Raw genomic sequence first — 25,630 nt, 5'->3', positions numbered from 1 at the left:
GCTCTAAGGAGCCCATGAGAATGTCTCGGGGCTCGACAGCCCACCGAGACCTACCATAGGACGCTGGGCGAGGCGCCCAATAGCGCGCGAACAACTGAATGCACTCGGGCATAGACTCGCCAGATTCACGGGACGACACACTCAAAGGTGTGAGTCAGGAAGCCCGACACGCGATGACACATCCCACGCACTAAGGACTGCCTTGCCCAGGACTTGACACTCCATGATCTCTTTTAGCCGCCAAAGCCGCGGACTGACACACTATGGTGGCAAGAAATGAGTGGTAGCAGGTCTAACACCTAACGCGTCATGACCCCCCAGTAGCAGGATAGGCTTAGCACGGCTAACACGCCATGATCTCCTTCAGTCGCCAAAGCCGCAGACTGACACTTCGTGACAGTGAGAAATGAGTGATAACAGGTCTGACACCTGACATACCACAACCCCTCTCAACAGCATGACTTGTATCAGGTATAAATAACGGGCTTCCCTCCCATGGGAGCCTTGGCTTAATTTCTGATAGTTCTTACTATTCTTCTGAGTTGCCAATAGAGAATCGTTCACTGACTTAGGCATTGCCCTCGGATGTCACTGAAGCCCTTCTTCCCATTTTGTAGGTGGCGCGAGCTTGGATATCACGGAAGTGCTTAGGCTGCGAAACACGACATCGACACATCCGATTTCGAGAAATAAAATTTAGAAGAAATATATATATATATATATATATATAATTTTGAGACTAATAAATTAATGTCCACTTATTTCAAATAAAAATGGAGCTGTCGACCAAGATTTTGAATGCAATTCGACTTGCAAATTATAACGCCATGACATGAAGATGTGGTGACTTAATTTGTGTTGCATTTGCTAAATTGCTGGTTTAGACTAATCGAACGAGATATCCACTTCCACATTCCCTTGATCATTGGTTAAGGGAAGTAACATCATAGGGAGATAGCAAGTCAAAGACAATCCAAGTTGTTGGCGAACCTTTTAGTGGAGTGAAAGAGTCCAATCTAACAGATTGGTGGCCATTGTTTGGTATGGTACGTGATCGGAGAAGTACGGGACATCACCCCTTCTCGGCAAATATATCAATCGATTGAGGGACGGAGAGACTACTCCCTTTTTGAGACGGTTGACAGCCACCATAAATTGAATTATGGGATAGCTAGCTACGCCGTCCATCATTGGTGGTGGCCGGCCGGTACAATTATCTTAGGCTTTGTTTGGCTACTGGGATCGACCATATTATTTCACTACTATTTATAAATAATTCATTATTATTTATAAATGGTAAACTATTATTTATAAATTATTCAATATTTACTATTATTCATAAATGATTTGTGATACTCTTAATATCCAATCGTACCCTTATTCTCCAGAAATTTTACGTTATTTTTCAAAACCTTATTCAACTCCATTTACCATGCACGCGAGATCAAAGTTACCACTTTAGTTCCTCTAGGAATATTATTCCATGGAAATAATCGAAATATTTCATATTAATGATTAAAAGCCGCATGATTCCGCTCTCTATACTACTGGTTTCGGTACAATATTATTTCAACATTTTGAATCTATACATATTTATTAAACATTATTTTCAAATTATATTTTGGTGTAATTGAAGTTTTTATTTGTTAGGATGATATTAATTAAAATCTCCCATATTCGGTTTTAATTAAAGTAACAGTATGAGTTTTTTTTTTGTTTTATCGAAATTTTTTTGGTTTTTAATTATTTGTTATAAAATGGAGATAAAGATGTAAGTTTTGATACATTAAGATTGTTTTGATATAATGACTTTGGATTGAGGATAAAAACATTTTCAAAAAATTAAATCTTGAGAAGTTAATTATAAGCATGTTTGGTACGTAATGATACAGGAAACTGAAATAATCCAATGTTTACCCTTCAGATTATGATCCCCACTAGGGGTGTGCAAAATTCCGAGAATTCCGACTCCGTCCGACCTCTGCTCCGACGCCGACTCCGACGGAGTCGGAGTTGTCGGAATTCAGAACTACTCCGACTAGTGATTCGGAAACGGAGTCGGAGTCGGAGCTCCATGTAGCTTCGACTCTGACTCCGAATTTTTTTTTAAACTCAGCTGTATTATTGAACGACACCGTTCCACTTAATATGAAACAGCGTCGTTTCATATGTCTTCCTAAGGAAGCCTTCTCGTCATACGTTCCCCCCTTCTTCTTCCTTCTCCAGTTCTTCTTCTTCTTCCTTCTCCCTTCTCTCTCGCGTCTCCCGTCCCAGTGACTGAACCATCCCTTCTCTCTCGCGTCTTCCGTCCTAGTGCCAGCGTGCCGCCGTTCGTCGTTGCTCCTCCGTGCCGCCGTTCCTCGTTGCTCCTCTATTCAGCTTCCACCTACGGTGAGCCCTAAATTTATGAGCCCTAAATTTAATTCAAGCACGTCTCTTATGAATTGGAGCCAGCAGTTGTGATTCTTGTGAATTGGTTGTATTGAATATTCAATATAGTCCCAACACGGCGCTCAAAACCCTGAATTTTACATTGTATTGCAGACTTGCGCTCGAGCAAGGTGTCGAGCGCAAGTCGAGCGCACGTTGTATTGAACATTGGCTCGAGCGCCACGTCGAGCGCAAGTCTAGTGAACCTCTCTGGATGGATTCTGCTCGAGCGCTACGTCGAGCGCACGTCGAGTGAATCTCTCTGGATGGATTCTGCTCGAGCGCCACGTCGAGCGCACGTCGAGCGAACCTCTCTGGATGGATTTTGCTCGAGCGTCATGTCGAGCGCATTTTGAGCGAACCTCTCTGGATGGGTTCCGCTCGAGCGAACGTCAAGCGCACGTCGAGCGAACCTCTCTGGATGGATTCCGCTGAGTCGAGCGCAAGTCAACAGAACCTCGATGTAATAATACATCGATACAATAATATATTATGATACAATAATACATGTCCTATTGTATAATACAATAGCCTAGTTTATTTTTAAACTAATTTTTTGCTTCTAATTTAATTTTTTTCAGCTTCATTGATTGTGATATGGATCCTAGACATAGTGGAGATGATCGTCCATAAAGGAATGTGGCGGATGCCAATGCTACAACTCCCACACCGGTGGGTACTTCCACCCCTAAAGCCACATCTAGGGCAGCTACATCTAGAGCAGCTACATCTTGTGCGAGTAGTCGACTCCCACTCTCAGTTGATATAGAGGATGAGGATATGTTGAACGAAGAGGGGGAGATGCCCATTGAGCAAGATCAACCACCACGACCTTCTAAAAAGAGGTCGTGGACATGGGAGCATTTCACCAAAATTCCTGGTGAAATTGCGAACCCAGTAGCAAGATGCCATTACTGTGGATCACTTTGTGGATGCCATTCGAAGAAGCAATGTACCAGTGTGTTAATAGCACATCTAAATGGTTGTCAACGATATAAAATAGCGAAGGGATTGCAAGCCACTGATCAGACCAACCTCAGTTACCAAACTTCTACAGCCACTAATGGTACACAGACTAAGAAATTGGTCATCCCTCAATACAGTGAGAAGATGTTGAAGGACATGCTTGCAGAGATGATAATTACTGATGAGATGCCATTTACCACAGTCGAGAAAAGAGGCTTTCGAAAGTTTCTAAATTTTGTTGAGCCACGATTTCCTATTCCATCACGGTATACAGTGATGCGAGATTGTATGAAGAGGCATGCGAAGGACAAAGAGGAGATGAGGAAGATGTTTATTACCACTGGCCAGAGAGTGTCTTTTACGACTGACACATGGACTTCCATACAGAACGTCTGCTACATGTGTATCACAGCACACTACATTGACAGTAAATGGATTTTGCATAAAAAAATTATTGGTTTTAAAGAAATTGTGGATCATAAAGGTGCATCCATTGGGGAGAAGATGGATGATTGTTTAAAGGACTGGGGAATTCGAAAAGTGCTGTGTATTACAGTTGACAATGCCAGTGCGAATGAAACAGCAATTGATTGGTTTAAGCGGAACACGACGGTGAGAGTGATGTCATTCGGGCCCACGAGTTTCTTCACGTTCGATGTTGTGCTCATATCATTAACCTCATAGTTGTTGAGGAATTAAAAGAGGTTAATGATTCCATAACCCGAGTCCGCAACATTGTACGATATGTGAGGAGTTCCCCTCAAAGGCTTGCCAAGTTTAAGGCAATAGCAGAAGATCTGAAGATTGAATGTTCTAGTATGTTGTGCTTGGACGTTCCGACTCGATGGAATTCTACATACATGATATTGGATGTGGCACAGAAGTACCAAAAATCATTCGAGCGGATGGAGGTCGAGGATGGGGGCCTGAGGTATGCTTTGTTGGAGCCAGCAGGACAGGGGCTCGGTGCGCCTGATGCACATGATTGGACCAGTGTGAGTTATTTTGTTGAATTTTTAAGAACTTTTTATGAGATAACCATGCGGCTATCTGGATCCAAATATACGACTGCGAACTCATTTTTCAACGAGCTCTCGGAGCTTCACTTCCAGTTGAAAAATAGTTGTACTGACTCTGCTGGATTGTTATCTGCTATGGCTACGAGGATGAAGATCAAATATGATAAATATTGGGGGAATATTGAGAAGATAAATAGATTGCTATTTGTGACTGTGATCCTTGACCCCCGAGTTAAGTTGGCCGTTCTAGAATTTTGGGTAAATTCCGTCCTCGGGACAGTGAAGGCTGCAGAGTTTATTAAATTGCTAAAAAGTGATGTTGATGACTTATATCATCACTACAGTACTAGTGCTCAGCCTTCATCCGTAGTTGGTAGCTCCTCACATTCGAGGCCGACAGGATTGACAGTTTCCTCAGGTGATACTGACCCATCTGTAGGGGTTAGAGGCAATCGTATTATACAGCAGTATCATCAACTCATGTCAACAAGGAATATTATGCATTGTATATCTGAGGTTGAATGATATTTTATGGAAGCTGTCGAGGCACCTAGTGATGTATTTCAGTTATTAACTTGGTGGAAAGTTAATTCCACCAAGTATCCAGTCATTTCCCGTATGGCCCGAGATGTGCTAGCCATTCCTGTCACTACGGTTGCCTCAGAGTCGGCATTTAGCACTGGAGGTCGCGTGTTGGATGCTTATCAGAGTTCATTGTCACCGTCAACCATGGAGGCCCTCGTTTGCACACAGAATTGGATAAGTGAAACGCCTATTAGACTAGATACCGTTGGCATTGATGCCGAAAGCTATAGGTTTGAATCGGGTAAGTTTATATGCTTTTAAATGATGATTTAATTATTTTTAATGTTTCTAACTTCTAATTTTTATGATTTTATAGATCTAATTGTGAACTCTAACATAATTACCGATGATTGAGAGTCTGGAACGGACGCTACTTGAGAGTTGAGATGGAGTTGGGAGAACCTCATTTCTTGGTAAGAATCAAATTATTCTTTTACCGTATTCAATTTTTTATTATCAATTTTTTTCATCTATTGATTGCTACTTTCTATCTTCATTTCAGGCATGACCAATGGAACAAAAAATATTTGACTGAAATCCGTGTTTAATCGAATTGTAGTTATATTTCAAATTATAGTCATATTGTTATTACGTTATAAATGAGACTGTTATAACTTATGGCTTCATCATACATGTTATTTACTTTTTAAACTATTTATATAGTTATATTTATGTAGTTATATCCCGAACAAAGACGTGAGATAAGTACTCTTTATTTTATAATTTCTATTAGTACTTATCCATCATCTCTCAAACGTTTAGAATTTATTATCCAACTGAAATTAATCGAATTATAGAAATTCGTACAATCATTATTTTTTATAAAATTTTAAATTTATGTAATTTTCAACTCATGAGTCATGAGCACTTTTAATGCTAAATTTCAGGCGGACATAAAACTAATTAAAGATATAATCAAAATTCAGTAACAAAATCAGAACGAATATTTAAATTATTGAAAACTCTTGAATAAACCAAATATTTGTAGATCGTTTCACTTTTAAAAAAAATATATATGTTGCTCACTATCTGAAACGAAATTGAACAATAAAATTTAAATAATAATAAAAAAAAGAACAAAATTTTGTTCGGAGTCGGAGCTCCAACCTCCGTTCGGAGTTCCAATCGTAGTTCGGGGCTCCGACCTCCAATCGGAATCGGACTCCGACTACGTTCGGAGTCGGAGTCGGAGGGAAAATTCGGCTCCGACTTTTGTCGGAGTCGGAGGTCGGAAATGACAACTCCGACTCCGTTGGAGTCGGAGCCCACCCCTAATCCCCACCAACCCAAAGATTGATCAAAACAATTAACAAAACCTTTAATTTAAATGCATGCTCGCTTCCAATATATAATATTACATTTGATGGTTTTATTTTTTCATAATATATATAATCAAATTAATGCTAGTCTAGCTAGCTGATCTCACTATCTCGCGAGATGGGTTTCTGCCGCAATAATTGTACTTGTGTTAAAATGACATGATTTTTCTGAATTAATTTGCCTAGAAAGATAATAACATGAGTTCATGATAACAAGATCGATCGAAGTCGAAATTAAATGGAAAGACATGACGATCGATGATGATGATGAGGTTTTTGCTTAAGATTTTGGAAGAGGCTGCCCTCTAATAAATGACTCGAACAGCTGAAGGGCTACTCTAGGCTTGAAAAGTGGAACTTCATGGCCTGCACCTCTCACAGTTGCGAATGTCAGCCCTTTGTATACCTCTGTCCATCCACCCACCTTCAAGAAAACCAACCATCGATCATGACCGGCAGTACCCCGGCCCAGGCCAATATAGTATATCAGTAAATTAATCACAAACACGTACCATATGTGTTTCATGTGTTATTTGTCAACCTAGGACTTAATTAGTTGTGTACTCGACTGAAGTAATTTAATACTTTGAGGCTGCAGGAAATTAAAGGAACATGAAGACGACGTTAATGGTAATTACCTGCTTCTTAACATACCAAGGGTACCATGGAATTGTGGTTTCTAATTTAAGTTGGGCAAGTGCATATCGAGTTGCAGTCACCGGCACCACTGAGTCAACATCGCCACTGCATCCAACAAAATTACTTAATTGGTTATAATATATACGGAATTATCATGATGTAGGCATATATATCATATCAAGTATAATTAAGATAGATAGCCAATTACATACCTAAATACCCAAATTCTCAAACCACCAGCTATCATTTCCCTATAAATTGGAAGAATCGACGCATCCGTGTCGTTCCAGTTCCGATTCAAAACCTCACTGCAGGATCATCATGCATAAATTATAATTAACATCATTAATATATATATATATATATATATATATATATAGTTGTATTAATTGGCTCACCTGCAAGCAGTCCACTTATAAGGAATTTTGGTTGTGTTAGCATGGAGTGCTTTCTGCACATCTGGCCTATTGTAGTAAATCTCCGCATATTTTTCTGTACAAGGATCATACCCCGACATTTGCCGGAAAATCTGGACAGCCAACAGATTATAAATAAATAAATTAATAAATTATGAGAATAAATAAAAAAAACATACACAAATTACCATATATAATTGTTATTAATGTTATATATGTAATTTATTACAAGCTAGTGATCTTTCTACTTGCAAGCTTTCATCAGTGTGCAGGCACCGTGACAGATCAACTTAAATATTTATAAGATTCAATTTTTTACATCTCTCTCCATACTATATATCTTGCAAATTATAAAGTTATTTTATATTTATTGATCATAGTATTTATATTAATGTGGAGCATACCCGATCACGATGTGGTCGGTGAGGCAATCGCATGTTATGGCGTGTAGCTGCAGTAGTAGTAGTAGTGCTACCGTCAGAGTTGTTACAAGGGGGTGCATAAATGTTGTATTGATCAATATTGCCAAATTCTTGATCCATGGCATAGCTATACAATGACTCGCATTCGTTCGATTCCTTTTGTCTCTTAAAATCACATGTGTTGATCAGCTGCCGGTAGGTTTTATCGGAGATCATGGCATGGCTCCACCAGTATGTCACTGTCCCCAAGTTATCATAGTAGTTGTCTGTCACTGCATTTCCAACCTACACATTTCATTAACATTAATATTAATCAAGTACGCATCTATACAAATAAAGGTACTATAAAACAAAAAGATCAATCCTTAAATAAGGTGATCTACTTCATGTGTTTATTTATTTCCTACTCAAGATCCCTTAAATTAAGAATTTGAACGGATCTTGATCCGAATAAATTAAAATACCGAGATATAAACCAGAAATGAATTAGAGGGCATTTATAATTTGGGCACAAGAAAACACAAGAAATTAAAGCTAATGTAAAAGTCAAGGCAAAAAAGAGTAGAGATCATGTAGTATATATAATATACGTACCATGATTCCTTTGAGATTTATAGGGTGTTTGGAATGTTTATTGTAGGTCATAATTTCTTTAGCCAGCTGAGGAACATAATGGCCTGCGTAGCTCTCTCCGGTGAGATAGACTTCTCTGTTCTTGTAGCGTGGGAAACGATCCAACCATCTTATTAGGAATTGCAGGGAGTCCCTGGCTAAATCATAACCTCATCTCATAAGATAATTAAATCCATATATGCACATTTATAATACTTATACGTACGGTACGTACATTAATTAATTCCATGTGTGCAGTAGTACTGTGTATTTATTTAAAGGTCGACATATCATTAAAGAATTAATATCTTATAATTTCCATAAGAGTGGGCCAAAGAGATATCAAATCCATCAACATTCAATTATGCATGCTTCATATCATGTCCAATCTACACAATTAGGTCATGATCTCTAATTCAACTTCAAACCCATCAATAAATTGCCATAATTTGTCAATGGCAAGCTGGGTTTAATCAATCAACTGATCAGAGTAAGATATAATTAGTTCATCATAATTGAAGGATAAATAATGGTAAAAAAAAAAAAAAAAATGAAGGTTGTGGGTTCCAACCAGTGCGGCGATCACCGGTGTCGAAGAGATCAGAGCCCCGGTTGCTGTAAGAGAAGCCCACGCCGGCCGGAGTTTCCAAGAACAAGAGGTTGGCTACAGTGTTCCATGAGAACTTGTTGAGGTACAACCCTGAGGCTGTCTTGTTTATTCTAAATGGGCCTATTTCTTCGGATGCACCATATGCCACAGAAGAGCAACCAGGGCCTAATCACCAAGCGAAAACAGCATTAATTGAAGCAAATGGCCGTCAGGACCTAAATCATGCGGTTCCCATGCATATATAGTGCTTCTTTTTTTCTTTTTTCTTTTTATATGCATTACCCATCTTTAATTCATTCCATTACATGTGCTCAAAAATTGCCTAGCAAAAAAAAAAAAAAAAAAGGCAAAAAAAAATATTGGGTTTGCTAGCTTTCATTTGTTCGTTGTGGGGGACAAATGGAGAAAGAAGATTTCAGGTTCTGTAGTAATTGAGAGCTATGCATTGATGGTGCACCAACACAAGTGGCCAGAGGTCAACAGTACTGCAATCGCTGTGACTGAATAAATGAGGCCTGTTTTGGTTGCTTTCAAGCATTAATTCCTTCTCGTCAGTCCATGCACAGAGAGAGAGGGGGAGAGAGAGAGAGAGAGATCAGACTTGTTTTGTGTGTGTACATGTGTGTGGTGTGTGAATTGTGGTGGGTTTCATTTATATTGAAACTTGGAAGTTAGGTCGTGTAAGTGTCATGAACAGACAACTGCACTATCCAATGGTCGTTATGTCATCATTTCTAGTCAATTGTAGGCCACTGCTATGGTTCTCCTTATTTTTACATTTTCCTTTTTGTTTGGTTGTTGTAAGGATTAATGGTACCTTTGGTAAATCCAAACTGTTCTTTCTGTCATAATAAAAGGGTTAATTTAATTGCTTCCAGTTAAAAGGCTTTTGTTGTCCACCAAATTAAACCCAAAAAGAAAAAGCAAAAAAACCCCAAAAAATGTAATACGCTATATTTTCTATCTCCAGATATTTATGAAAAAGACATGATGAGGGAAGCTCGAAAAAAGCTTGATCTGTATAAAATATTAACATGTCGGCAATGTGAGAGAAGTAAATGGTCTCTGAAACATAATATCTAAAACACATCTTATAAACGCTACACATGAACCTTACAACAAATTAAGAAAGAACAATGGAGAATCATATCATGACTTACCGCAATACAACAGTGACTTTAGGCATACTTTATGATTTCTTCTCGAAACCGTCTAGATGGTTGGCAAAACCATACTTGCATGCATATTACACAGAGAGAGAGAGAGAGAGAGAGAGAGAGAGAGAGAGAGTCTAACCTCCATTAAGCCACACAACAAGTGGTTTTGAGAGGGGATCATAGGCAGCCTCGGTGAGCCAGTAGAAGAGGGCTCTGCCAACAGCCTGATTAACAGTGACATAGCCTGAGAACTGCTGGAAAGAGACCTTGGGCTGCCCAGGAAGTCGCACTATCCTGTCAGCTTCTTCTTCTTCATTTGCACCAACCAGCACAGTGAGTAGTAATATTACAAAGACCATTGAAACAAAGATCTGCCTTTTCGCCATGACCATGACCTCAGACGAAAAGAAAAATCGAAGAAGAAAAGGCCGAGAGAAACTAGACAGGAAGAAGACGTCTTTCTTCTTTGTTGTGAGTATGCTGTGAAGTGAGGAGTGTGGTATATATTGAGGATGGATTAAATAGGAGGGAGAGGGAGAGAGAGAGAGAGAATGTGCGCTATGAATGTCATCATCCAATGTTAGTGATAGGAGCACTCATTACAAATTTGTTAAATGGGGCAACTCATGTAAAAGAAAAAACTTTTAGCCGCAAATATAAAGCCGGATTATTATTATTATTATTATCTTTTTGGGTTGAGTATGCCAATAAATATACTGAATAAATAAATATAATTAATGCATGACTTTTTCTTTAAGTAATTAACATAAAAATTATTTTAATTAATACAGTATTATATATATATATATGATTGAAACAATATATATAGTATTTAGATTGAAATAACAACACGAAGAAAATGTAAATATTATTAGGAGGGAGTGCTCGTGATAGATATCATGCAACATAAAAATTCTAACATTTAATTCTTTTTTAATTTCCGGGACCTTAATTAAATCTTGTAATAATAGGGGCAATGGAATCACATGGTTTTCGCATGCCCATGAAACAGTCCCCATTAATCCTCCATTAATTCCTCTTGTATTCATCTACGAGACTTTGACCACCTTTTTTGTCCGGTTGGCTTTATCCACTGATCCTACGTCACCCTTTTTGGTTTATTTAGATCTATTCGTTCGTCTTCTATTTGTTTTGTTTGGATATGTTTTCATTAATAAGATTGGATTTGTTCGTACCATAATTTTAATGCTAAACAATTAGACCTTTTTTTTTTAATATATGTATTTTCGTGACTTCATGTACGTACTATATATGTAATTATAATATATATATATATTTATATGCAGTTAATTGTATCATTTAATATTATATTAAAAATTTTTAAAAAAATAAAAAAATATATGATAAATAGAATTTTTTTTCTATTTTTATTCCGTATTATGATTTTTTCCAAAAGAATAAGTGTCATGAGCACGCAAGTTAATCTTTCTTTATAAGAAGACTTTGTGCTATTGGATATTGTTATAATAATTAATTTGTATAAGAGTTAAGTTTTACACACATATATATATATATTTGCATTATTAATTGTATAAAATGGACTAATTTTAGTACTAGCAATTAAGTTATTTTTTCATGCACGCGAGGAGGAGGGGACGTATCAATGATTTCCGAAAATGAAGAGCATGGCCTGTGAGTTGCCCAATATAATAAAAAGGAAAGAAAAAGGAAGGGAAAAGAAGATCAGCGTGGTGAATTGGGACATGGTCATGATGGCTCTTTTGGAATTTGGACTGTCATTGTCCTAAAGAGTTTCGTGAATCTCGTGATGATCAGCTGATCCGAACCCGGCCGGTACTTTTACGTTTTTATTCTAATTTGTCAAACAGCATATATAGCCCGCTAGCTGTTGGTAACGCTTCTTAGGATTGGTTTAGAGATGGTACGTGATTCTTTTACATTAAAAATGAAAGTTAAAAAAAATATTATTTTTTAATATTAGTATTATTTTAAAATTCGAAACAGTTGAATTATTTATTATATTTTATATAAAAATTTAAAAAAATTATAATTATGAGATAAGATGAGATAAAATAAAACACTTTTTGAATCTAAACATGACTTTAATTTATTGGGCTAGCTATTAATTATGGTGATCATGATCATCGTAATCTTAATCTTAGACTTTTTAAATTTTGAAATATTACTTAATTTATTTGAATGCATGCATTTAAATAAATCAATCATTTGGAAAACTTGACAAATAATAAATCAAGAAAATATATAATTCTCTCTGAATCTCTGATCATCTCTCTCTCTTTTTTTTTTAGGTTTCTAGCTAGGAGCTGCATGGCCATATTGCAAGATTCTCATCTGCATGCAAATCCTAATCATGCCGGCCGCCCCGGGGGGTGTTAAAACCGGTCATGACAATGTTGCCCAAAAATGGAAAGTCATGACCAACCTACGTCGTTTCATTTTTGTAGACTTTTCTGATCATTCTTTTAGATCATGTTTATGTATTTGGGAAGAAACAGTACTACTTGTTAATATCGACCTGGAGACATTTTTCGAAGTACCTCTGGTACTAGATCGATTTTCATTGAAATGGAAATATCCGGTACGTACATGACAGGAAAAATAAAAAAAGAAGTCGCTATTCGAGGGAAAAAATGCAGAAAATGGAGATATTAATGTTTGTAATGCACCAAACCGCAATTACAACCAGATCAAACAAACTGCATGTATGTGGTAAAAAAAATGTTATTATATTATTTTAGATGACTTGAATAAAATATTATTTTATAATATTATTATTATTTTAAAATTTAAAAAAGTTAAATTGTTTATTATATTTTATGTGAGAATTTAAAAAAAATTGTAATGATGAGATAAGATGATATTAAATGGTTTCTCTATCCAAACAAGTCCTAAATGTCGGCTACTTTAACAACACATATAAACATATATAATTATTACTTATGCTACAACTATAAAGAAATTTTATAAAAATAAATTCATAAACTGATATAATTTTATGTGATAAGTTTGAACTATTTTATAATTTAACGTAGCGCATTAAATCATATTAATTTATAATTTTATTTTTATAAAATCTGTTTGTAACTAAATACCATTTCTCGATAAACATATATCATAGTATCGGTTAAAGGCGTGAAAGCCGATTCACATGAACACATAACAAAATGTGTATAAAATTTAATACAATAATATTAAAGAGTATATTTTCGTGGATGAAACAACTATTTTATTATTTAATAAATTTAATATTGAGGTGGTAGTGGAATAGCATGCAGCAGAAGAAGTAGTCTGGAGGTAATTATGGTATTTATGACTCTTATCACTATGGCATATGGCATGTAGTAAAGCGGTGAGGGCCAAAGCAGAGAGTGGTTGAAACCGAGAATGAAAAAGAAGAGAAAAAGGATGGGTGGCTCCCGGGTTAATTGGGACCACCTCACAGGCCTTTAACACTGTAGCATGCACCCACTTTTAACGAAGGAAAAGTCTTATTGTAACTAAGTTTTTGCACTAAAATGCATATTGATATTGATATATAATATATCTATTAATGAAATTGTACGAATTGAGATATAAATAATTTTTATAAAATAAAAGGTTTTATTATTCTCTCGAAATTTTGGAGTTTTTATTTTTCTTTTCAATAAAAAAATTATGTCAGTGTCAATACATAACTTGGTACGCTAAATCGTTTGTATCTAATAAGGCTCTTTAAGAAATTAGAAAAACTGAAAAATTAGTGAAAAATAAAAAATAAAAAATAAAATGTAAAACTAGTGCTTTTACGATTGATATTTTTTATAGAATAATGTTAAGTATAAATTTCAAATAGATTAAATACTTTTACGTATATATTTTTGTTAAAAAGTAAGTCGTACTAAAAGAAATGATTTTTAACGCTTTTTTTTAATTGAAATCGTTTTTTAACATAAGCTTACTCAAAATTTGTCATTTATACAAATCATTTTTTTTTTATATGCGTGTAATAATATTGTAATATGAAGAGTTTATAGTATTTATTATCATGTTTTTTAATATAAAATATTAAGGGATATCAATTAATATTATTATAAGAAAAACTGATATTTATGATCCATTATTTACAAAAATAAAAAGTAAATAACTATTTACACGAAAATATACAGTTTCTGATTTTCCATTTTTTTTTTCCGTCACTTTGTTTCCCCCTCAGAAACTCTGTGAAGTGTGAGCTTTCTGGAAGTATCAGATTCAGATCTAGGGGTCAATCTGCTAAGCACACGTGCCATTGGTAGACCTTCACGTCACTATCCCATCGATGCCCGAAGAACGTTGACCAGAGCTTAATTTGGGCCATGTCATTTACACACAATATTATAGCAACCCAACCACAATTTATGAATTATGATCTACAATTTCTTACTAATCTTCTATGTATTATTTCCTGTTTGTTTTGCGGGAAATTATGAATTGGGTTGTTGAATTATACATCATTATGACAAACAAATAAACGTCCAAGCCATTTGTTATTGTAATTTCTCTATTAATAACGAAAGATAAGTACTCTTACAAATACAAAAAAATTTTATAAAAAATAAATCTACAAAATGACATGATTTTATATAATCTTTTAGATTTATTACTTAACGATAAAAATAATTTTATAATCTAACTAATCACAATAAATCACATCACTTAATATCTTATTGCTCAATCTAATATTTCATAAATCGGTGATCAGTTATTTTATATTAGTGAAAAATATCCGGTGTGACAATTAACAAATTATAAGATAATCTTTTATATATGCCAACATGTACAATATTATCATTGTTTGTTCAAGGAAAATGAACTTCTTAAGTGAAAAAATTAAATAGTTCTATGATCAAGCGCGGGAGCTTATAATATTTATTAATTATTTAATGCTTCTTGAAAGATACACATGCATAACAAACGACAATAAATATTATAGTACTGCTAATTAATACATAGATTCAAATAAAAGCTTAATAAATAGTGTATATATATATATATAGTAAATTAAGCAAATTAAGATCAGCACATGATCATTTCCCTTCCTGATTCAGGGCTTAATAATTTGACAACTAGGATTAATTCTCTGCAGAGGGCAGGTTGCATTACCCTTGTATACTCTGCTAGCTACTTTTTTCCCTTCACAGACCAATATATGTATGTATGTATGTATGGTATTTATAATTTGATTCTGCATTAAAAGTGGTAGTACGTATACGTAAACTCAAGTACTACTCGTACTGGCTGACTAGCTTGCTGTTCTTTATTAAAAGAACATATAATATATATATATATATATACACAAATAAAAGAAATTAAAATAGGTTGTCATGGGTGACGTTTTAATGGCATGATGATGTTCTGCACATAATTCATGAGTGGGCTGTGGCGGACATGCATTTGGAGGGACTGACCCTACATTTGGTTGAAACTTGAAATTATCTTGCTTGCTTCGCATTTACAAAACATGGGACATGTTGAATGGCTCATATCTTTTATCCTCCCCTCCCACCCCTCATCTTAGGATATGAGCGTGGAATATTGGTACTCAAATTAAGGCTGTGGTTGGAAACATAAGTACGTACTGTTCTCAGACTATTTTCTTACTATTGTCACAAACTATTTATTATTATTCATAAACTATTTTTCTATTATTTACAGATAATCGAGATATTCTTAATGTTCCCACTCTTTTTCCTTTTAAAGATCATTCACATGATATCTTTTTCCTTTCAAAGTCTAATTTTAATCACTCCACTTGGCCCTCACTACTTATAATAAGGTCAGTTTTATTTTATATTTTAAAATTGGTTGGTATGAAAGGTCATATTCTGCAATAAATCCCTATGAAAATGAGCAAATAAATATGAGGTCCCCTACCCTCTTAATTAGACTGTAACAGATTACAGTACATATATAATTAGAACAGCTAGCCAGGATAAGGAATTTGCTTTTTTTTTTTTTTTTTTTTTTAATATATATATATATATATATATATAGAAAAAATAGGACCAATACATTGCATAGCATGCATAATAATATCTCGTGATCTATGGATTTACGTATCATCTATCGACTTAAGTCTCAAATTCGAGACCAGATTAGTTTATTATACCCAAAAAGACAATTGAGGCATACATTTGTTGACTGGCTTCCATTTTCGTAGTACTTCACAAGCTGAGAAAGTGGAAGACTGGCTTCCATTTTCTTAGTACTTCACAAGCTGAGAAAGTGGAAGACGCGGAGGTTAATAAATAATGTTTTGATTTTTTTTTTTTTTTATAAGAGGAGTGCTGGCTACAGCTACAAAAAAATTACATGAAATAATCTCACATATTGATATGGTTTCATGTTATAATCTGTTATATCTATTTTATAATAAAAATAACTTTATGATCTGACGAATCATATCAAGTCACGTCAGTTTGTAAAATTATTTTTGTATAATCTTTTTATAGTTAAAATATATTTTCATTTTTGATTATTTTAATGGATTTCGCAACAAATTAATAGTGTGTTGCAAGTAGCAAAACTCAAAAGAAATTTTAGTTTTTGGATCATTGGAATAGATCAATCCATGAAAATATATGGGATCAGCTAATTGACCTCATATGCTCGAATTACTTGGGAGGTGTAGGTTATTTCACATGGGTACTACAAAACATTTGTGTCACATGGAAACGGCATTAATATTACACGTGGCCCAAATTAAAACAGCTCTTTTTTTTTTTTCGAGGCCCATCAGACCTATGAATCACATTCACATGAAATTTTAATGTCTTAGAGAAATTGGGAGTTCCAATAATTTTCCCCCTTTTTTTCTATTTTTATTTTATGTTATTACTTCAGATTCAAGATTTGCATGTTCTGGAAGCTGGGGGTCTCTTTGGATATTGAAGCTGTTTGGATGAAGCCCTAGAACAGATGGAGCATTTCTTGATCAGATCCTAATGATTTGTTGGACAAGATTGGACTTGCTTCAATGAATTCAAGAATATCTTATGGGAGTTTATAATGATCTGCATGCAGAACCTTGTACTAAAGAAATTGCCTTGAGAAGTTTTACAAATTTACATCAATTTCAGGGCTTCATCATCATCATCTTTCATTTGCATTGCTTTCAACAAGTTCAAGCCCACTGCATAATGCATTCAAGTATCAAGTTACAGAATGAAAATATATAATAGCTAGCCTCTTATATTTGATGGCAGGTATATAAGGCTGATTTCTTTTTTTTCTTTTTGGGGGGGGGGGGGGGGGGGGGGGGGGGGGGGGGGGGGGGGGGGGTTCCCGGCCTCACTCCAAACGAACTTCATACCATTGGATCGAACCAACATCTCCATCAATTTCTAGTTCACAAACAGATCTTACTAGGAAGGAAACAGCATCATCCATGTTTTCAAATCTGGCAAGGTCTGGAGGAAGGACCTTCCCCGGCCATTTTTCCAGCCAATCTTTCAACTTTGCTTTTAGCTCTTCCTCGGAAACAAATCTCTCGTCCTGTCCTGGTTCGAATAGTACATATGTTTCTGTTTTCCGATGTGCCCTTCTCCTCCTCATTGCATAGGCCTGACAAATATCATAAATATGCATGTCAGATCATATCAAACGTCTTTGCATTATTTTTAAGATGAAACTAAATTATAACATATATATGCAGGAAAAGATCAAGGTCTGAGAGATCAGCATTATTTACAACTCTTCTGAATTGTCTGGACATCCTCCAAAAAGGGAACATTGAAGACGTCATAGCTTAGCTTTATAATATTTAGGCTTTCTAGTTCTTGATGTTGGGTGAAAATTCTATATATGCTTTTCAGATTTTCACGTCCTATACAAACTAACAACACCAACTTTGGTCTCACTTGATACGTGAAAAGTTTGAGGATAAGCAAATGTAGTCATGTCTAAGATACGAAAGATGAAAGACTATTTAGATGAACGCTGAGAAACAAACAAAACAGAACAATACTAAAAACAGAAAAACAGCCCAAAAAAAGTGCAGTTTATGGAGGATTGTGACCCGCGACTGATCAAGTTGCATGCTTACTGGAGTACGTAATAAGTTACCTTCAATGCATTTCTGCTGTGGCTTGACTTTTGAGGTGGCAGTTTTGTATGTACTGAATTCCATGACACATGAGTTATATCTGCTGATCTTGAGTGAATCAACGGGGTTTGAGTATGGTGACCTGCTTCTTTACCTGCATATATGGTTTTTGCTATCATTTGAATAGGACAATATTCCTTCCTTGGGTGTTCAAAAATAGTACTGTCTGGTATATATGTGTAAGGTGACCGGCGGTTTTGTTTCTGTTATTAATAATCGAAGTATAATATTATCCGAAAGTTAATATTTTTGTGGATTATTTTTACGAGACAGAAGTACGATAGACCGGAATTAACGTATCCAATAAAAACAGAAGAAGTTTCCATCAAGATATACTTTGTCTAAGCTCAAATTTCCTAACCTATTTCAACTCCCTTTAAGGTTGTTCTCCTGATTTCTAAGCTCATTTTCCCTAACAATATAGCAGCATCATCAACCTCAAATGCAACAGGCAATAGGCAGATCAGCAGTTTCATTGAATCACTTTCGCAAATTCTGACCTAATTAAAATATTGGCATATTCTTTCTTTTTATTTAATCAGAAAGCTAGAAACATCAATGCTGTTTACACATGAATACCAATTAGAAACAACCTGCATCAACTCAGGATAACGCCTAGCTAGCAAGTGTTCATTACATGTCATACGTACTAAATGATGCAGATCGAGACTCAACCCGGCCTTGAGTTTATATATATTCCATAATTTTGTGCTCTCATGTCCTAAAACATAGATGAAGTACTGTCAAAATACAGATATTTGAAAGCCAATTGGCTGCAAATTAAAGCAGTTTAAAGAAGGAGAAGATCAATAGAGCTCACAGTTGAGGTAATGAACTCCACCACCTCTGAACAGCTGTTTTTCCAAAGCTCCATCCAGGCCGGGAATCAGATTGCCTGAGACTTTGAGCATTTTTGTTTAGTTTCCAAAAGCTCTAAAATCAAAATGGATGCTAAAATGGTGGAGATAACATTACAAACTGCGCCTCCTACCATGTCTTACATGCCTTATCCTCTTTCTTCATTATTTTTACAGAACTACCCTCTTGGGTTATTTTCTCACTTACTGATCTTTGAAAAGAAAATGCCAAAAGCCCACATCTCAAATGGATGGACATACTGGCCACATGATTATCTTAGACATACACAGAAATTAAATGTCGATTGTCCTGGATAAGATCATCTCGTGTCTTTGATTTAACACTGAAATATTTTTTACCTTAATTTTCTTCCCTAATAATTAGCTGGCGTTGGCTGGTGATCATGTATAGGTTTAAAATATTATGAAATAAATTAACGCAATGAATTCAAATGATCCTATTTTCCTTAAACCAGAAAATTCATAAATACATGAATACATACATACATACATATATATACGTAGGTGGCACTACAACCACCGATTTTGGATCCCGATTTGGGTCCCAATTAGTGTAATTCATCTTATTTTTTTATGTATTTTTTTCCTGCATGTTTTTAATAACTTTAAACATTTTTTTTTAAAAAAGTACAATATTATTAAAAAATATTTTCTCAATCTCTAAGTTAAAAAAAAATGTCGGTGGACTCTCTCGCACACAAAGTTATATATATAAAATATACCAAATATTCACCCGGACGTGGGCCGGTCCCAATAATCATTCATTTATTAGAGCATTTCTATTCAGTGCCCTGTAATCTATTTTTTCATATAATTTGAGAAAAAATGTAAGAATTGATTTCAAAACCTCCCACCATCCGAATGCTCATTTTAGAAAAAATATTTAGGAGATAAACAGTAGTTTCTAAAATATAGGAAATCACTATTAATTCCCTAAATCATTTTTATCAATATTTTATTCATTTCAATTAAATTAATTATTCTTTCAATCATCAATATTTTCTACCATACTCATATTTGTTATAGTTTTAAATAATAATTTTAAAAAAAAATTTAAATAATTATGAAAATATAAAATAAAAATTTTTAAAAATAATAAAAATAATTTAAATGTTTATTTAAAATATTCACTAGAGTAATAGTTCAGAATATAAGAAAAAATATTGAGTAGTTAAATTTGTAAATGGAAGTGAGAGAAAAAAGTAATAAAAAAATAATAGAGAAATGTTACTTTAATAGAATAGGGAAATGATAGAGAATGAAATGTAGATCAATATTTTTTGAAGATGAGTAAAATTTAGAATAAAATTATAAGAAGTGTCATTTTTACCTAAAATTTAAGAAAAAATCCCAAACAAGCCATATTAATAATCCAGGAAAAGGGTCGATCGATCCCAACTGATCATCAGATGTGTACGAATTCTCCGTAAAAACATAACCTTGTGTCCTTCATGACATGGGTCAAGACTCAAGATAACAATATCGATCCTAACTACTAATGAAAATTCTAACTTTTGCATTTGAAGGTGCCAAATCGAGACCGTGTCAGTTATAACATTCTGAGACAAATCAGGAACGTAGAATATTATTCGTGTCCATAATATCATACTAGTATGCCCTACGAGGTATAATATGAAACATGCATGCATGCATGGTCTTCAGAGTTGCGTGCGTGCGACTCACGTACGTAGATGGTCCGAAATTAAACTAACTGTCCAACTGAAATACAACCATTCCCGCGTAGGTGAAAGCTTGCATATAATGTGAGTCAGAGATATATAGCATATATCATCGGCTACAACTCTAGGGTTGGTTACTCCGTTGCAGAAGATGATGAAATCAACTCAGTCTACCCTCCGATATCCTCTCTTGGCCTTCCTTTGTTAAACCTTAAAAACTGACTCAAAAAGAAAACAATCAATTAAATCCTAGGCCTAGTTTAAGTTCCCCTATCTATCTTGTTCCGACGTTTCCTAGTACTGACTAAATTACTCTCTTTGGCATGCATGCATGCATGCCTTGCCTCCAACATTACACGCAAAGAAATATTTCTGAAGCTTTGTTAATGGGGATTAACCTTTTAAGTTTCTGTGCGGAAGAGGGCTCCTGGATACTTTTCTCAAGTTTAATTCCTTTTGTGGTACTGGAATATTGAAGGGAGATTTTGATTGATTATTGAAACTATCGGATTTCAAAGGCTTAGGGCGGCCGGTGATCATGAATTAATTACCAGATCATCATGGGCTCTCCAAAACTCGAGTAAGTTCGTTTTACTTTTGTTGATTATGGGTAAATAAACTATTTACCAATATTAGAAAATAATTTTTTTATTGTGCATTTCATATTTATTTTTTTTTAAAAAAAGAATCACTTGTACACTTAATGACTGTAAATATTATTTCTTTTTAACGTAATATATGAGATATTTTGATTGTTTCATAAGTTCTTATTATATAAAAATTATTAAAACGTCATTTCGAGAAAAATATAGAGAATTATTGTATTCCACGCACCCAGAGATGAATACAAATAACTATAATAATTGACCCACTTAACATGACTAACATCCTACGTCTAAGGACCAACTGGAATAAGGTGTTAACTGGCTCTCGAACTATAATAATAATAATGTATAAGGGCTTCACAACTTATGCCATTTTCACAAATCTCCAACGTGAATTTTACACAATAGAATCTGACCACAAGCCCACATCCAGGGCCTCCTGATCCATGCAACTGATAATAACCGACCCACAACACTTACAAGAAACTCTCATAATTAGCAATAAACGATTAAAGAAGAAATTTATGCCACATCATCCTCCAGTACTTGGGGATTATCATCTCAAACAAATTAACACACGACACGTTATGGTTAATTATCTTGTCAAAAAAAAAAAAAAAAAATTATCTTCTCAATCAATCAAGTACTTCGTGCCTGAAACTTGCTTTTGCGCGCATGAAATGTTGTAGGGAGAGACCATGCGGCCTGTTCATGAGGCATTTAGGTGCTTGGTCCACTTTTTAAAATAATTTTTGTTTGATTTTCAGACCACTCATTTCAGTTAGCACTTATATTGGGTTGCAAACATTTAACATTGGAAGTTGCTTCGGTTTTCTCTTTTCTCTTTTCTTTTTTTCATGAATTTTCATAGGAACTTTGAGGATTTGGTTTAACTGATCAATAATGGACGACATGGATCATGAACAACAGAGAGGTAGTAGTAGGAATCCAAGGGTGCATTTTGATATCCCTTCTAAAGAAGTTGATCCCACAACTCATCGCCAAACTTCAGTTTCTTCTTCATCGTCGGGTTCTTTGGATCTAGATGCCATTGAGAATATCCTTAATGGCGTCTCTCCTGAATACGAAAACGCCGGCCTTGAGATATTGCAAGGACCAACATCAGCAGCAGCAGCAGATCATGCTGGTGATACTCCTCTTCTTCTGAGCAACCAAAATGTATTATCTACACAATTTGCTCAGACTCAATTTATGGGGACATCTGCAGGCTATGATCCAAATAGAATTCCATCATCTATATTTTCTAATATACCCACAACACCTATGGATTGGAGTACTGCCTCAAATGAATCATTGTTCAGCATTCAAATTGAAAACAGCAGCTTCTCGAGAGATAATTTTATCATGTTAAACAAATCTGGAGAGTTGCCAAGGTTGGATGAATCCGGGGAAGATAGAAGTGAGAGTGCTGATCATGCAGGGAGGAACTCTGAAGTAACAGAAGCATCAAGCCAAACCAGTAATGTAGATTGGTGGAAAAGTCCTGAATATGATGATGACATGAGAAAACTATCTCTTGCTATGCAGATCCGAAACTCTAATGCAATGTCATGCCGTTCTGATGAGAGCAATCACAGCGCCCACTCCTTCAATTTCCCACTGTAAGCACTGTTTAATTTCAATCTATATAGTAGTTAATTAGAAATAGTGATACCAAAACCTCCATCATTAATGCAGGAGTTATAATATCTGCTTTGATTTGTTTTTCCTTTCACACAATCGAAACATTCCTCTTTCCATATTAATACGTCAAAATACATATGTAAGTTTAGTATATTTCCTCTTAGCTAATTATCTTATGGATTGAATATGATAGCCATAGGGCTGATAAATATATACAGTCTGCAGTGGTATTTAGAGCATTTGTATTTGACATATTGGTTGTTTCCAGTTTGACAGGCAGTAGTGGATTGAGTAGCCCCGTGACAATGGACTTGAGAAGGCAGCAACTGCCGCAGCAATCACAAACCCAAAACAAACGGATGGATTCGAAGCGTGCTTGGGTCAAAATGTTTGCTTGCCTCAGTTTTCGCTCACGATGTTTTTGAATGTTATATGTAGTCCATATAATTGTTCTATATGGATGACTAAAAGACTTTCCCACTTCATTCAGGATTCCTGCCTGACTGATCTGGATCTCAAAATCAGCTTCCTATCCACACAGGCATCATTTCAATCATTATAATTAACATGCATGAGGCCAAATGCAAAAATCTTATCTTGTACTCTTTAAGGATTCTCTCTCTACTTATGTTTGTGGGAGCAATCAGTTTTTTTCACTTTTCCCTATGATTGCCAAAGCAAAGATCTAGTGTATATTTTATATATATATATATATATATATATATATATATATATCAGATGGATGTTAAAAGATGGTCATAACAATATTAGCTTGATGTCTATCATTTTGTTCTTGTATGATTAAGTTTCTGGAAAAATTTCTACATTGGATCTCTTCAATTTCTATTAAATGCTTGGGTTTCACTATAGAGGAGCCTCACCCTTCAAATGATTTGAAGTTTTCTTTCCTCAATGTTCATTGCTATATTGGGCTCTTGTAATTGTCTTGTGGTTCCTTTCTAATTCAGGTTGTTAATTATTCTGCTTGCCAATTAATGTGGATTGGCAACTAATATATTTAGTCAAATCCGTAAGTTGTATCATAATTCACCAAGCCAATGTGGAATTTAAACAACATGGAGCATTATAATTAAGGTATAAGTAAATCTCCTCAAGTGAACATTTTCAATTGATATGGATGTTGTATCCAGAAAGGCCATAATATCATGCAGATCTGTTGATCGGCCAGGATGAGAGTTTCACCACCACATCTCTTTGGAGAGGCATGACTGAAATGATTTGAATTTCACCAACACTGAATGAATAAAGGATAAATAAGAACATTTTAACATGAAAAATTCAAACAAAATACTCTCATAACAATTGGAAGTATTACCTGGTTTTGGTAAGAAACTGATTTCCTAGCTAGCCTTACTATAGGGCTGATACATATATATATATATATATATGTGTGTGTGTGTGTGTGTGTGTGTGGAAAGGGGATAACACTCTTATTAATCCTCTTCAAGAGGGAGAGGGAGAGGGAGAGGGTGCTACCCGCACCGGTGAGGTCGGGGCAGGGGCGAATGAGTCACCCCCTGCCTAGTCCAAAGGTATCCATGACCCATTGGACCTAAAAATTATTTCTGGGTCTATAAATAATTTTTTTGGATCCAAACTATTATATAATTTAAATTGTAAATATATCTATAATTTAAAAATTAATAACATAGTTTTTAAATTTGTTAGACTTGTATTCATAAGATTGAATCTTACATTGCTCAAGTAAGACTCTTGTATTGCATTGACCTTCTATATAAAAATTAGTTTAGAAGGTCAAAACAATACAATCTCAACAAACTTAACAAATTGTATATAATTTGTATATATATAAAGATATATTTTTATATAAATATATGCACCAGTGAGGCAAGGGGTGGGCTAACCCTAGCGTTGGGATTTATCCTTTCGAGGCAGGGTTACCCGCCTCACCAGGTGGGGCGGGACGGATTGGGCAAGGTGCAGCCTCCGCTGCCCACCCCTAAGTGCAGGTAAATGCCAATTTTAGCTCAAGTCCGTGGAGGCTCTCAAAACACCTTATGGAAGAGCATCCAACGTGAGCCACGTATTGGACTTTAAGTAATCTTTTTTTTAAACTTATTTAAGACCTAACAAACCACAAAGCGAAGCCCCAAAATTGACGAGGCTTAGGGGTGGGTAGCAAGGGTAGGTGGCGGGGAGGGCCCAACCCCGCCCCTCATTTCCCCCGTCTACATTTATATATATATATGTATATAATACATATATATATATATATATAAACATAAATATATATTTATATTTTACAAATTGTGTATATATAAATATATATTACAATTTATTAGACTTGTTCACAAAATATGCATTGTTAATTTTAAAAATTACATAATTTAAAAACTAATACATTACAATTTACACAAAATATGCACTAGCAAATTTAAAAATTACATAGTTTTTAAATTATAGTCATATTTACAAAATTTAAATTTATAAATTGGGTCTAAAAATGTATTTTTAATTACTTTTGCCATTAAAAATAATTTTT

The 25,630-nt window shown here is 34.9% G+C and overlaps 2 protein-coding genes across 2 annotated transcripts; both read right to left on the bottom strand.

The window, feature by feature from the left end:
* Positions 1-6,370: 6,370 nt before the first annotated feature.
* On the bottom strand, positions 6,371-10,696 carry LOC121252223 (serine carboxypeptidase-like 25). Its single transcript, XM_041151758.1, has 8 exons — positions 10,315-10,696; positions 8,980-9,183; positions 8,391-8,566; positions 7,779-8,081; positions 7,357-7,487; positions 7,171-7,266; positions 6,958-7,063; positions 6,371-6,743 (listed from the first exon to the last, which is right to left on the bottom strand). Exons 1-8 carry the CDS (start codon positions 10,565-10,567, stop codon positions 6,600-6,602), a joined length of 1,413 nt encoding a protein of 470 aa, XP_041007692.1. The 5' UTR covers positions 10,568-10,696; the 3' UTR covers positions 6,371-6,599.
* A 6,773-nt stretch (positions 10,697-17,469) lies between these two features.
* LOC121252335 (protein CHLORORESPIRATORY REDUCTION 7, chloroplastic) lies at positions 17,470-19,338 on the bottom strand. Its single transcript, XM_041151942.1, has 3 exons — positions 19,121-19,338; positions 18,261-18,394; positions 17,470-17,759 (listed from the first exon to the last, which is right to left on the bottom strand). The coding sequence occupies exons 1-3, from the start codon at positions 19,209-19,211 to the stop codon at positions 17,487-17,489; spliced, it is 498 nt and encodes a 165-aa protein (XP_041007876.1). The 5' UTR covers positions 19,212-19,338; the 3' UTR covers positions 17,470-17,486.
* Between the last annotated feature and the right edge of the window lie 6,292 nt (positions 19,339-25,630).

The sequence above is a fragment of the Juglans microcarpa x Juglans regia genome, chromosome 2S, assembly GCF_004785595.1.
Source record: "Juglans microcarpa x Juglans regia isolate MS1-56 chromosome 2S, Jm3101_v1.0, whole genome shotgun sequence".
In the NCBI taxonomy this organism is placed as follows: Eukaryota; Viridiplantae; Streptophyta; class Magnoliopsida; order Fagales; family Juglandaceae; genus Juglans; species Juglans microcarpa x Juglans regia.
This window is presented reverse-complemented; position numbering and strand designations above follow the sequence as displayed.

Bases quoted from the DNA above. Each gene is read 5' to 3' on its own strand.
- LOC121252223 (XM_041151758.1), bottom strand. From the start codon at position 10,567: ATGGTCATGGCGAAAAGGCAGATCTTTGTTTCAATGGTCTTTGTAATA. The intron at 8,082-8,390 runs GTACGTATATTA...TGAAATGTGTAG, and splicing joins TAAATCTCAAAGGAATCATG to GTTGGAAATGCAGTGACAGA. The intron at 7,488-7,778 runs GTATGCTCCACA...TTGGCTGTCCAG, and splicing joins ACCGACCACATCGTGATCGG to ATTTTCCGGCAAATGTCGGG.
- LOC121252335 (XM_041151942.1), bottom strand. From the start codon at position 19,211: ATGCTCAAAGTCTCAGGCAATCTGATTCCCGGCCTGGATGGAGCTTTG. The intron at 18,395-19,120 runs GTGAGCTCTATT...CCATATATGCAG, and splicing joins TGGAGTTCATTACCTCAACT to GTAAAGAAGCAGGTCACCAT. The intron at 17,760-18,260 runs GTAACTTATTAC...GATATTTGTCAG, and splicing joins ACAGCAGAAATGCATTGAAG to GCCTATGCAATGAGGAGGAG.